General features: G+C 45.7%; 1 protein-coding gene across 1 annotated transcript in view; it reads right to left on the bottom strand.

Moving 5' to 3' along the window:
• ths (thisbe) overlaps positions 1 to 11,001 on the bottom strand; it is a 185,386-nt gene extending 174,385 nt beyond the window's left edge. The window contains exon 1 of the mRNA XM_071591756.1: positions 10,943 to 11,001. Coding sequence (XP_071447857.1) covers positions 10,943 to 10,950 — 8 coding nt within the window. The 5' untranslated portion in view covers positions 10,951 to 11,001. The remainder of the gene's footprint in view (positions 1 to 10,942) is intronic.
• Between the last annotated feature and the right edge of the window lie 2,243 nt (positions 11,002 to 13,244).

Consider the following 13,244-nt stretch of genomic DNA (forward strand, 5'->3'; position numbering starts at 1 on the left):
TTTTCAAAAAGTCCCATACGATATTTCATTAATATTGATCAATAACAAGTCAAACAAACGGGAAAGCTAATCTATCATTGCAGAACAAACATAACAAAGTAAACTAGGTCACGAGGTGAAGAGTCTTCTTGCGGAACTAGGACACAAGCGGGAAATAATTAGATTTAAGTAGGTACTTTTCACTATTTAATGTCCTGGATTCTCAATCATGAATATATTTGGGACAAATAACGTTCACTAAGTCGTTTGTCACTAGCCAAATTATATACGGATAAAATAAAATATACTACTTCTCCATTAAAAGCTTTAATATTCTGACTAAAATCAGATTAGATTTCCCTTAAGCTGAAATTTATATTGCGTATCATAAAATCGATCCGAATAGAGTTGCTGGCAAGGTCTTAAACACATCTTAATAATACGTAATCCGAAATGAATTCATTACTGGCCGTTTGTTATTGTAATCATAATAAAAAATTAAACATGTATTTCCCTTTGTCACTTTGGTTTTCTGTTCTGACACTGAGCCCAGTGGAACATTTACTCTTCCTAATTCATTCAGAACCGTCCTTACATTGCGTTCCAAGATATTACTTTCAAGCAAGAACATTATGGCAGGTAATATGCCTTTGTCACTAGTTTTAAATAAAAAAATAGAATGAAAAAACACGCGCAAAGAGTTGAAAATCTTTGTCTCACATATGCTTTTTTTAATGACAGAATGCCTCGGTAAACATACCTATATTAAAATTATTTAAAGCTCTATAATTTTTCTTGGAACTCAAAGTGTTCATTTCATCATAATAATTTTTCTGACAATCACCTTTCAGTCAAAACACTCGATTTTCCGGCGGAAAGAGAATGACGTCGTCGTTAGAGGCAATTTTTTGTTTGTATACAATGTATTGTGCATTACGAATAGAGTGAGGAATTCATGGAATGTCTCTTACGTTGTGGGATGCAAGGATGACTCTTCACATCTCCTCACCGTCCATTTCCTTCTCCCTCTCCCTTCCATCACAAACATTCTTACGCAATGACATCCACGATTTTGTGTTGCATTAGCACGATGATGGAATGGGACTGCAAATGTCGCTTCTTTATGCTTCTGTTATTCCATCGATGATGATATTTTAGCGATGTATATCTGAAAATATATTCCGCAAAACAAAACAGAACATGTCAGCGTTTTTGTGACACCTGCTGCTTTGAATTGGAGAATGAAGTTCCTTTCGATTATAATTTTTGACCTTAAATAAAATGGATCGAAATAATTTCTGAAATAGCTTCAGCTTTTCCATCGGTTGAAATACGTTTTTGGCTCTTATCTTCTCTAGGGTGAGGTATTTTCCTTCATATCCGAAATGGAAGTAGGATGTGGAACAGTAAATGTGATATTTCGTGTATTAGGCTTTTTGTAATCATGATTCAACTCTTTTAATGGTATTGTTGATGTATTTCCCCCTTCTCTCCCTGTCTCTCCCTGCTGCTACCCCGTCTCCCTGTCTCTCCCTGCAAAGTTATTTGTTTCCCATTTCCTAGGGACAGTTTATACATATAAAAATGAGTGTTTCATAATTTCTTAAGAATGTGGGGACCTGAGTTTCGCTGAGAGCTGAAGATCTCTCCATAGAGAACCCATTTAAACAGCTTTTTCCAGCTCATAAGCGAAATATTTTTGTTGTATAGGTTTTCATACCTTCCGTTGGTTAGATTTTATCATTGAGATTCTAATGTTGATGCTAGATAAGCAAACTTATCAAGGTTTGCTTCTCTTAACTCGTAAAAGTAAGATCTCCCCGGATTAATCTTTAGCAGATGAGGTAAATATTACTCTTTGCTGGATGAAGATTACATGTTATGACATCCCGAACTTCCATTTGTTTATCACCCTCTTCCAAGGTCTCCGACCTATTCGCACTCCAAAAAATTCCTCTGAATATCTATTTAATCATCACGTTCGTCTGCAAATTTTATTTTGACGATGTAGTCTCTTAGAGAGAGAAACTTACTGGTTTCGAAGTGACTTTCGTCAAGAGTTTGTCCCCCTGTAAAACGCAATAGGAATGAATACCAAGTCATTAACAGTACTCGGAGGGAATTCCACAACTTTCAACACCTTTACAAATTCAACATCACAGTTAATTTTATTGCAGAAAAAACGAATTTAAATAACGGCGCTCGGGGTGTATTTTTTTGCAATTTTTCATTTTTCTCGGAAATGGAAATAGCATTTGCCAATCTAAAACCGAGCAGAAAAAAATTATTTTGTGGGCGTCTTACTTGCGGCTGCGTCATAATTTCGTGACAGGTTAAATATAAATTTCTAATGACAACATCATGAGTACTCATTTTTCAAAAGTATAATTAATAGCTTTTTTCGCTTGACCACAAGCATTTCTGGGAAGAGGTTTCAATCTACGGCTGTAAATTAAGAAGTTTACTTAAGATACCGTAACAGTACGTCAGAAGGCGGTATGATTTATGACTCCTTTCATACTACGCCTTTGCCTCAATGGCTGGGTTTTCCCTACTCATTTCAGTAACTGCTGATTGTCTTTTAACTCCATAAGATAAATTAAATTGTTGAATGTAATGGGCGACTGAATGTGGATCATTGAGATTGTAAAATATGCACGCACAACTACATGAGTGAAATAAATTACAACAAATGATGTATGTTTGTATAGTTGAAACGTATAACGTTTGTTGATGTGATGCCTAAGAAGTACTTTATTTGGTTGTTTATTTAAGCAAGCTAAAAGAGAATATTTCCTTAATTTTTATTTATTTGTATTATTTAAATGATTCTGCAATGTAATTTAAATCAAGCCGGCGGAGAAACTCAGTAAACTCAACTACTATTAGGGAAAATTGCTTAACCAACATCAATCCTATCAACAACTATGAAAACCTCTAATCAAAAGTTTTATGAACCATATGCAATTGTGGACAGTGACATCCATCTGAAACCAGTGTGAAAACGAAATCAGTTTCGTTCAAGCAAACACGAGTGCCGCCTATTCTCTTGAGAGTACCGACTCGTGATCAGGAAACCCTAATCTCGATCCTGGTTTTATCGTGGTTATTAAGTCTAATCTGGGATCAAGGTGTGACATAACGCCCCAAATAAACAAAAATCGAGAAGTCATCGCAGAGCAGCATTCCACGGCCGGTGGGGGAAATTCCTTCCATCCAATAAAAGTCAACCGACGCCAAAGATACCTTCGGCATGCGAGACGTTCTTTTGCGGCGAAAAAAAAAATATAATGCCGCTCCGAAAATTTTTCCCATCCATAATAAATGTGTCGGGGAAATTTTTTGAAAACGCCCTGCTCCAGATTATGCTCTTCATTTTATTTCGTTCAGCGTGTCGCAATCCTCAATGGCCGATGGTTCAATTAACCAAAGTACTTGGTGAAGTCCAGCTTCAAATACTGGGTGGCGGAATTTCAGAAGTTGGTCGAGGCTGTCCCGGAGAATTTTAAATCCCCGCAGCCCACGCAAAAATTCTTCAGAAGCCTGCAGACCTTTTCGTGGAAGCCGAACGCACCATAGGGAAGTAAACCGTACGAACTCACCAAACTATCACGGTGAGCAAGCCGAAAATTTTGGACAAGATTTCCTTCCCTCGCCATAGCCATGAAAGTCGTCCCGTGCCTATATCGCCGACTCAATTTCACCCTTTATTGTATAACATGATTATATTTCCCTTCCCATTATGAACTCCTTATGATATATGCGTCGCGTAAAACGATCTTCCTTCCTCTCTCAGAACCCTTGCCGCCAGATTTATCACCGGTGCCCCGCGGGGTCTTCCGCGGGGATCGGGAGAGGGGCGGGGGTGGGCAGGATGGGAGCGGAGCCCCACGGGGAACACGGATCAGGTGGCACCGGTCGTGTCGGAGTAAGTCGCGGGGTTTCCGATCCCGGCGACAAAATGGATGCCACGGCGGGAGCGGAGTGTGGATCCACGTTGATCATCAGGCTTGTATTGGAACGAACGGTTGAGGCGGGGGAGTGGGCGTGAGGGACGACAGCGGGAGGAGGGGAGGAGATGAAGCGGGCACTCAAGGGACGTCGCCGCCACTCATCCGACCACACACTGCCGTGCCTTTATGGAAATAAAATAACATCCGTAATATCATATTTCCTCCCCGTGTCTTCGGAATTTTCTCGATATCTTACGTGCATAAATCTGCGATCGCCGTTGAGCCCGAGAGACGTTTACGACGGGGCATTGAAAAGGTGGACTTGATCTGCCTTTACCCCTCCCGACGGGTCCCTTCCCACTCTTTCATCAACGGCGCCCTCCCCCACCTCCTGCTACCATCATGGCTACTTTCTTAGACATCCCCCCGCCGCTTCCCCCTTCTCGACTCATCCCCCCCCCCGGACAGCAATTCTTCGATACACCTCTCCTTGCTCCAACCTCCTAACGAGCCTCATCCCGTCGCGGACATCGGGGTGCCCCCCGCCTCCCTCCCCAGTTCCCCCGCCACAATTCTCCAATATACCTCCCTACCGACGACAAGCCCCTCTCTTGTACTCTCCCCCCCGCCCCCAAAAGGAGCCACTCCCCATGTCGCCCTCCTGACCCCCACCACCACGGCCATCGTCGCCCACCTTCCACCCACTCCCCCTCCACCCCCCCTCTCAACGGGGGGCGGTGGGGAGGACCGCAAATGGGGGCTCTCGATGGCGAAGTCTTGAATACGAAAGGGTAACCGGAGGAGACAGCGCGCGGTGGGCGCCGTGGATACGTGTCCCGTTGCCTCGGAAACCGAGAGCAAGGCGCACGGAAGAGAGATGGACGGTGCGCGCTCCGCCGCTCTTGCGCCTAAAAACCACAAAAAAAGCGCGCAGCGCGTCTCGCACGCAAGCACGGACGGTGGTGGTGGGCGCGGCTGGGTGGGGAGGGAAGAAGAGGGTAGTGTGGGAGAAATGGATGGAAGGGGTGGGGTATGGAAGGGCCAGGGGTTGAAAGGGGAGGAGGATCATACGGAGGGACAGAGAGAGGTGGTGTTGAGAGGGAGGGGTAACGGTGGTGGGGGAGGGTATGTCTCTTCACGTGGTAGAAGGGGGGAGGTTGAGGGTTGGGTCGAGAGGGTAGAATGCGGGGTGACGAGACAGACTCCGGAAGAGGAATTTATCGCACCGAAAGGGAGGAAAAGAAGATAGAGGTGGAGGTGGGGAGGAGAAAGGGAGTACGGTGGGCAGGGCTGAGGGTGTCCGCGTTGAGAGGAAGGCTTGAGAGTAAAAATACGAGGGGTAGAGTTATATAGGCTACAGAGATTAAAGGGCTATAAAAAGACTTCTCTTGCGTGAAGGTATTGGGAATTGATGAGGAAGGATGGTTTCTTGAAAGATGTCGAGGGGGGGCGGAATACGTGAGGCAGTGTCCTCGAGGGTGGCGTGAAAAATTGCGAAGAGTTAACGGTGTGAGAGGCTCAGGGAATCGTGTTAGTGGGGATAAAAATCGAACACGAGAAATATAAATATGATATGTCTTTCGGGTTACGTGGAGAGTTGGGTAGAGAGACATTCGGGCGGTGGCTTGTAGGGTCGAGGATTTTCAAGGATGAAGGAAGTGCGGGGCGGGCTGGCTGGGGGAAGTAGAGAGCGAGAAGAAATGAGAGACAAGAAGGTCGAGAGGGGGGCAGGTCGTCTCAGCGGAAATTCCCGGAAAGATCCCTAACCACACTATACAGTTCGCCGCGCGTATTCTGGAATGGATAGGTACGGCGATTTGTCAAGGTTTTCCCAAATCGGAGATGTCGAAATCCCGCCGAAATGAAAAAAAGGCGCCGGCTCCGTACGACTCACGCATGGCGAGCCGCACCACGGACCAATGTCCCGTGAATCTCAAAAGAATTTCGCGCGTGTCTCGACAGGATGGAGAAGACGCATGGCTTTCCGTATCCGCCAGGGGGAAGACTTTATTTACGCTCCCACGCCGCTGGAATAATCCCAGATATACGCAAGTTGGCGTGGGCGTGGTAGAATGATTATCGGCTTAGCGATTGAACTCTCATTGAGGCGTTTAATGGGCATGAACACAAATCGTGAATAATACTGAAACTGCGTCATACCGATATTTTCGTCACAAGGTGGCCGAAAATGAGTGGCTAATAAGGTATTGTGGAGGAGATTATCGACAATGACCCTTACCCTTTACATCAGTTTTATATTCTAACTTCGAGTCTTCTAATAGGAATGTAGGAATAGGAGGTAGATTCAATTTTTACTGGTTTTGGATTGTCATATTTTCACCTCGCTTCACGGCTAGAAGCTCAATATTTCAATAACTCTAATATGATTCATCCATCACATGAATGGAAGTCGCATTTTTTTCTAATGGAATTGTGCCACTTTTTTCTTCCACAGCCCTAACCTTTTTTGTGATCTTTAACCTTCCAAAGGAGCACCTCTGGAGTCTGAACATACGAAAGATGATAGATAATTAATGTCTTCAATCATAATTTTGATATCGGATTGAGTTAGCATTGCTTTCAATTCTCATTCCAATAAGTGTCGGGGGAAAACTAATGCGCATTTCATGTAAAATGTTCACCACATATCTCTTCCAAGAGAAAACTAATACTGACGTGCGAACCTGATGTTCATAAATCCGAATAACGTTTATAAGTTATTCCTGGGACGTCATTACTCTTCTTGTGACTTTGAACTAACAAAAACACTTAGTGGTCCTGATTGATATGATATGCCATTACGTTCGCACGAGAGAATGATACACAACTAGGTAGCAAAGGAGTTAGAATGAAAGGCCTCGTGATCTACTGGGACACTAGATCTCATTCGCAGGATAAAATATAAAGGGCAAAAATATTTTTCAAATCTTATCCCTCTCTAATCGGATGTCACTTAGAGTCACAAACTTCTACCTACTTTTGAGATTGTGTTTTGAAAAATTGATGCAGGAATACATATATTTTCTCTTTTTATGGGAACAACCCAACGATATGGTGTTCAGGAATCCCTTCCCAAAACTTACTCGAGCTGGAACAATTTGTGTTCGCCGACTAAGAGGAGAATATCTGTTTCCAAAAAGAACGCTAATGAGAATTATTGGTATAAGTTATATATGCTGGATGGGATTCAGTCAAATTTTCAATTGCATCAGAGTCACGTTTTTTCCCGTTAACTCTCTCATAAGTATGCCTTAATTGAAGCGTCGAATTTCTGATTTTCGATGAATGATATACTCAAATGCCCATCATATATGAAGATCGAGAAATAGAGCAGAACGTAAGACCTATTGTTCAGAACGGGAACTCTTTCGTTTTTCCATTTCTCTCGTCCTTCTCTTAGAATCGCGGAGGGTGGAGAGACGGTTGGGAGGCAGGGGCGAGACGAGAGGTTCCCTCAAGGGAAAATGACGAGAGGGCGAGGGAGAGAGCGAGGTACTTGAGTGAGAGGCGGAGTGGATGACGGGATCCAGAGGGATGTGAGGAGATTTGTCTCTTCGGGATGTTGTATGGGGGTGTGTGCGTGTGGAGGGGGGCCGACTGCCGGGAGAAGAAACGGGATGGTGCCGGGCATGGACGAGAGGGATCAGCAGAAGTCTTGAGTGGGGAGAAGGGATGGAGAGAGAGAGAAAGGAAGAAGATAATTGGAGATGGAAGGAGAGAAGCGACAATTGGCACGTCTGGCGGCGTACGTCGCCATCCTTCCCTCGGGTGGAGATTGGCCATTTCCCGTGCGGGGCACGTGAGTTGCGGGGCGGTGCTCGTCGGAGCGGGGTGACAAAGGAACAGTCAGGGAGAGAGAGGGGAGTACAGAGGGGGAGGGAGAATGAGAAGAGGGTGTGGAGAGTTGTAAGGATGGGAGCGAAGCATGATTAAACGAAAGAGAAAAGGGGGAAGAAGACGTGAGGGCAGCAGGGAGGCATCACGCAGGATGGAGCCATAGCCGTCGTCTCGCGGCTCGCGAATTAATCCCCCCACACACGCGCGTACACACACGTATACAACACACATTCACACACACACGACTGAATGGAAGGCGGAGTAACACATTTTAAAACCCGTCCGCCATTTGTACGACACGCGGACATATAGAAAGAAGTATCCGCCCGACGGAGCATCGTGTGCGAACAAATTGAGTGCCGTAGAATTCTGTCACTTGACAAATTGACAAGTTGGGGGGAAAATATTTTAAAGCTGCTCGCCATAAATACCGTTAGCATATTCCCATATAATCGTTCATCGAGGGCTTTAAGAAGGCGAGGTGATTCCTGAGAAAACAAACAAACATACGTTTTTATCATGTTCGCATTTTTTTTAATATTCGATTTGCGGAAGGAAGATAAAGTATCTTTCCCCGTATGGATCGAAGTTCTAAAAAGATATTCCCGTACTTTATTAGAATGCGTTTAATGTTTTCAAATAGTTGGCCATTTATCATTTCATCGCTTCCGAGAACAGCAAGTACCACCCATACCTTTTTATCGCTTCCTTAGTTAAGTATTATAGCATTTAATAACTTTTGGCATCTAACATCACATATTCTAGCATGGAAGGGATGCCATTTTCGGATTTTGTATCTCCAATAGTATTACATACGCGAAAGAAAACTATTAACAGATAAATTATTCCTCAATTCACCACTTTGGTTTCACGTGAAAATGTATAACTAAAGACAATATTAATTTCTCAAACAAAAAAGAGTGAGCTCCCTTGACAATAAAACACTCAATAGTGTTTTCCCCATATAGTTTCGAGAATATTGAGCACAAAAGATAGTCATCAAGTGCTCTCAGGAAAACAGACACACAGAGGGCTTTGGATTTCCACGTAATCGCCAAACACGATTCTTCTTTATCGCGAGATTACATAATGCCTTAGGAAAGCACGTCTGCCAACCAACTTTGCCTCTATCATTGTTTCGAGTAAAAAAATGCGAAAACGAAGTGATAGCGTCCGCGTGGCGTTAAAAGAAGCCAAAACGTGGCGAACTCTTCGCTCGGATATCTTTCGGCGACAGGACGGACGGCTCCCCACTGGCGGGTCCGTTGGGAGGCCGGCTCACTGGGTTCCGAACGACGGGACGTTCTCCGTTACCCAAATGGGAATAAGCAGAGAGGTTTCCGCTACAATATCGTCATATTGAGTGCAAAGGAATCTTTCAGAAATTTTTCGCAAGATCAAAAATTAAATTTTCTAAGCTGTAACAAGTTTTTAGACGTGAAGAAAAATTCACCGAATTTTCTAGGCCGGTAGGATCTCTGAAGAAGTTAAAAGTGATTTCTTCGAGCTCGAGGCCCATTCGCGACAAGTTTCATCCCGCAAGAAGTCAAACAGTTAAATTTGCGATTTCGGTAAACGTTCCGGGAGTTAAGGCCACATTTACATGCTACGATCCCATTAGAGTGCTCCTTGAAATTTTCTCTCGGAAAACAAGCGTTCCGTCTCTTTGCTCTCCGCTAGTCTTCCGCCACACATTCCCTTACAGAAGTTCCACAAATCTGCTTGCACACATGCACAAGGCTGCGCATATCGCAGAGCGTTTGTTTTCAAGTGCGCGCGTTAACCATGTGCTTACACTTTTCCCGCCACCATATCTCGTCTCGCAAACAACCCAAGTCTCAACGACTGAAGCGAAAAAAAGGCCATAAAGCGTAAGGCACGATCGGCAATTAATAGTGAAATGGAAAGGAATTCCGCTTATTCCCTGCGAATACAATATTCCATTAAAAAACTCGCGAGTCGCTTTTATTCCCTCCCATCCCCGTTACGTAGAGGGGCATTAAATGGAGATGGGGATGATAAAAAGGGAAAGGTAGGTTGGTGGGCATACAAAACGTGACCACATTGAAGTTGGCAAACTTCTTAGAGATAGCGCTCGCTCACGAAGGAAATTTCGCACTGTTAGCGCTTTTGCGATCGCTCGAAAGAGACAAGGGAGGTATTTTGGTAAATCTGGATTCTGATTATATTCTTAAAAAAATTGTTTTTCCATCGTTGCAGAATCAGTCGTAAATACAAAGCGGAGGCTTCACCCCGCATGCTCTCGCAATAACATCCGATTTATAATCATCTACTTAACATATTATTTCGGAAACAACAAAAAACCTGAATATTTCATGCGAGCAGCAAGCGATCATGACATGCTGCTGAAAAGCTCAGTTCACGCAAAATTGTCATTCAAATGAAGCAAGCAGAAATCAGGAGTAACATTATCTTTAGAAAGAACTCAACCTCGAAAGAAAAAGAATTTAAAAAGCAGGATTAAACGCCATCTGCGGTTCCAGCCAGAAATAAATAATTCTAAATTCCAAATCACATACTCAAAGCGTCCGCGGTAGTGAAAAAACGGGCGAGCAATAGCGAAAATAGCGTGTATTAATGTTATATGTCAATACTACACACAACTGCTGAACTCGTAAAAAACACAGAAAAACCACTGTCCTTCCAGTGGATCAAAAGGCCGTAAAGGAAGAAATATACCTAGAGGGAGACTTCCTCTCCGCGGTACAGGAAACCTCCTTTGGTAACCCGACGGAGCCCGGTGGAGTAACTACCGTGTTAGTAGACACAACCATACCGAGGTCCCCTCGCTGGGGGACGCTCTCGCAGGAAAAAATTGGCAGGGTCCGCCTCGAAATTACAATCCGCGGCCCACTTGATTAGATAGTTACACCACCGATGGGCCCGCCCCGGCGAGGCGAAGGAAAGAAGACAGTAGGGGAGGCCGCCGGGTTCAGCCCGCCGGCGAGCGGACGGGGCTCGGGAGTGGGAAAGAGGACGCGGGAGGCAAACACACACGCTTACTCACACACACACACACGCAGTTCAGGGGCCGGAGGAGCGTCCGCCGCACCCGCGGGGCGAAGGGAACTGGGGTCCCCGTGAGCAGTTTCGTTAGGTTTTGGGAGTGTAGGGGCGGGCAAGGAGGGGATGTTTTAGGGGGGTGTACTCACGTTCGCATCCAGCGGACGGTGGCGAGCCGCCGCGTCAGGCCCTGGCAGCCTGCGGCGGCGGCATAGGCCCCTCCCGCCCCCCGCCTCCTCCGCCCCCGCCTCCCGCGCCCCCCTGCGATGGCGACCGCGAGGACACCCCGGCCTCGTCCCGCGCCGACCACGGCTCCCGGCACCCGCTCTCACATGCCGCGCCCAGGGCCCCGCTGTTTCACCTTTCCGCCACCGCACCCGGCCGAGCGACGGGGGACACTCATCCGAGATGACGGCGGGATCGCAATTGTCGTGCGGATCGGCGCAGAAGTGGAGAGGGCGCAGGGGAGCACTCACAGGGCGACGGGGAATAACAATTACGCCAGTAAATGATGCGTGGGGAGGATGAGGGCTGTCGCGGCGGGGGTAGGCGTACTAGGGGAATTGAAATCTGGGGAAATATGATGATTGGGGGGGGCGGTTGGGGGAGGCCGGGAGGAGGAGGGACGTGGATTCCGTACGGAATTACTCGGCGACAAAAACCCTCCGGAGGCGCGTGTTTATCTCTTCTTCTTCCTCCTCCTCCTCTTTTTTCCCGGGGAGGGGGGGGAGGGAGCGTTTGGGTATATTTTTTATAAAAGGGAAAACGGGGGTGTTTTTTCGTGGGGGACGCCCTCTACGTTTTCGGCAAAAACGACACTCAAAAAAGCCACTCCAGGAGGTCCACCGTCCCTAGCGGAGGCCCGAGAAACACTGACGCCCAATGAATGCTTGCGCACCTTGGCTGCTTGCTCTGACTCTCTTCGCCCGTTCCCCCCACCCTTCTCTCTCTTTCTCTCCTCCCTATTCTCCTCTTCGCCCCGTCCCCCCCTCCTCCGCCCGTACCCCCTCCTCTCCCCCTCCCCTCTCGCCGCCGTCTCCCTCCTCCGCCGCCTCACTCTGCCTGTCGCCACCGGCTGTTTGAGACCGATAAACGCCGCTCTCTCCCTCTCTGTCTCTCTCTCTCTTTCTCTCTCCCTTTCACCTCCTCCTCTTCCCCACATATCCCCCTGCCTTATCCCACCTTCCTTCCTCCCCACCAGCCAGCAACCCGCACCCCGCCGCCCCCACCTGCCCCCATTTCGACCATCTTCAACCCCCTTGCACTCCCCCACACACCAGAAACCCTTTCCGTCTTCCGTCACCATCCTCCCCTTTCACTCCTCCTTGCTTTCGCTCCGATTACCTCCTCCGGCGGCTCAATGCTCACTCATAGCGAATGCAACAATTAAGTCTAAGGGACCAGGAGCTTGGAACCCCGCGGAGGCATTTTTGAAGTACATTGGTTCACATTTTCGAATTTGGCTTCTGGAATCCTTATTCGATTCGAAATAACATTCATTACGTTCGCCTTTTGGGTTTTTAATACACTCCCCTATACGATGATCACGGTGATTCCCTGAAGCAATCTGTGATCTACGGTTTTCTTTCAGAGCACACATGTACTTGTATATCCATTTTCTGGTTCTGAGATTGCGAGCTACTGAGACTCGTATATTAAATCATATCCGTCTGGAAATAAAAATCCTCTTTGACTATATTGGGTCCTCGGCCACGATTCTGAAGTTTGTTCTTGGAACCATTGAGTAAATTCTATCCATTATATCCTTTAAGTCAATATCCAACTTCGAGTAAGTGTTGCGCTGTGGATGGTCGACATATAACATAAAGTACAACCTCGTTGCGTGGTTTGCGAAATGAAGTTATCAGTTTGGATGACAGACCTGTTTTTCCAACTACTACTACCTGCAAAACGTCGAACTAAGGCCTAGGAACAGTCATAAATTACCTTGCAGTTTATTTTTAAATGACTGAGGGAAATATTTTTATGATATTCTGTATTTGTGAACCTATTGGGAATTGCATGAAAAGAGAAATGGCACAGGGGGAATTTGGAATTTGTTGACATTGTAGATCGCGCAATCAGTGAAAAAGTCCTATTAATTTATTCATTTAATATTCAATAAACTTAAAATTATGATATATTCCTTTTTATCTAATGTATAAGATCAAACTTCATTTTATATCTGTTCTCGAGTATTTTTATATCCCGGAATATTTTTACGATTTCTGGTAGCACCAAAAATTGGATATTATAGCATAGCCTAGTATTTGTAGTCTAGCGTTGTTAAGTTATTTCGCATGAAACATGATCTGATTCAGTTTCCGTTAATCAGGAATTATCAAAATTTAAGAAGGCAGGACAGGTGAGTGCGGGAGATAGTGAGAGGCAACGGGATGCTGTGGATGGTAATTGAGGGTAGAATGCTGGGAAAGCAATGTAGAGAGAGGA

The sequence above is a fragment of the Hetaerina americana genome, unplaced genomic scaffold (genome assembly GCF_022747635.1).
Source record: "Hetaerina americana unplaced genomic scaffold, ioHetAmer1.1.p SCAF_5, whole genome shotgun sequence".
Lineage (NCBI taxonomy): Eukaryota > Metazoa > Arthropoda > Insecta > Odonata > Calopterygidae > Hetaerina > Hetaerina americana.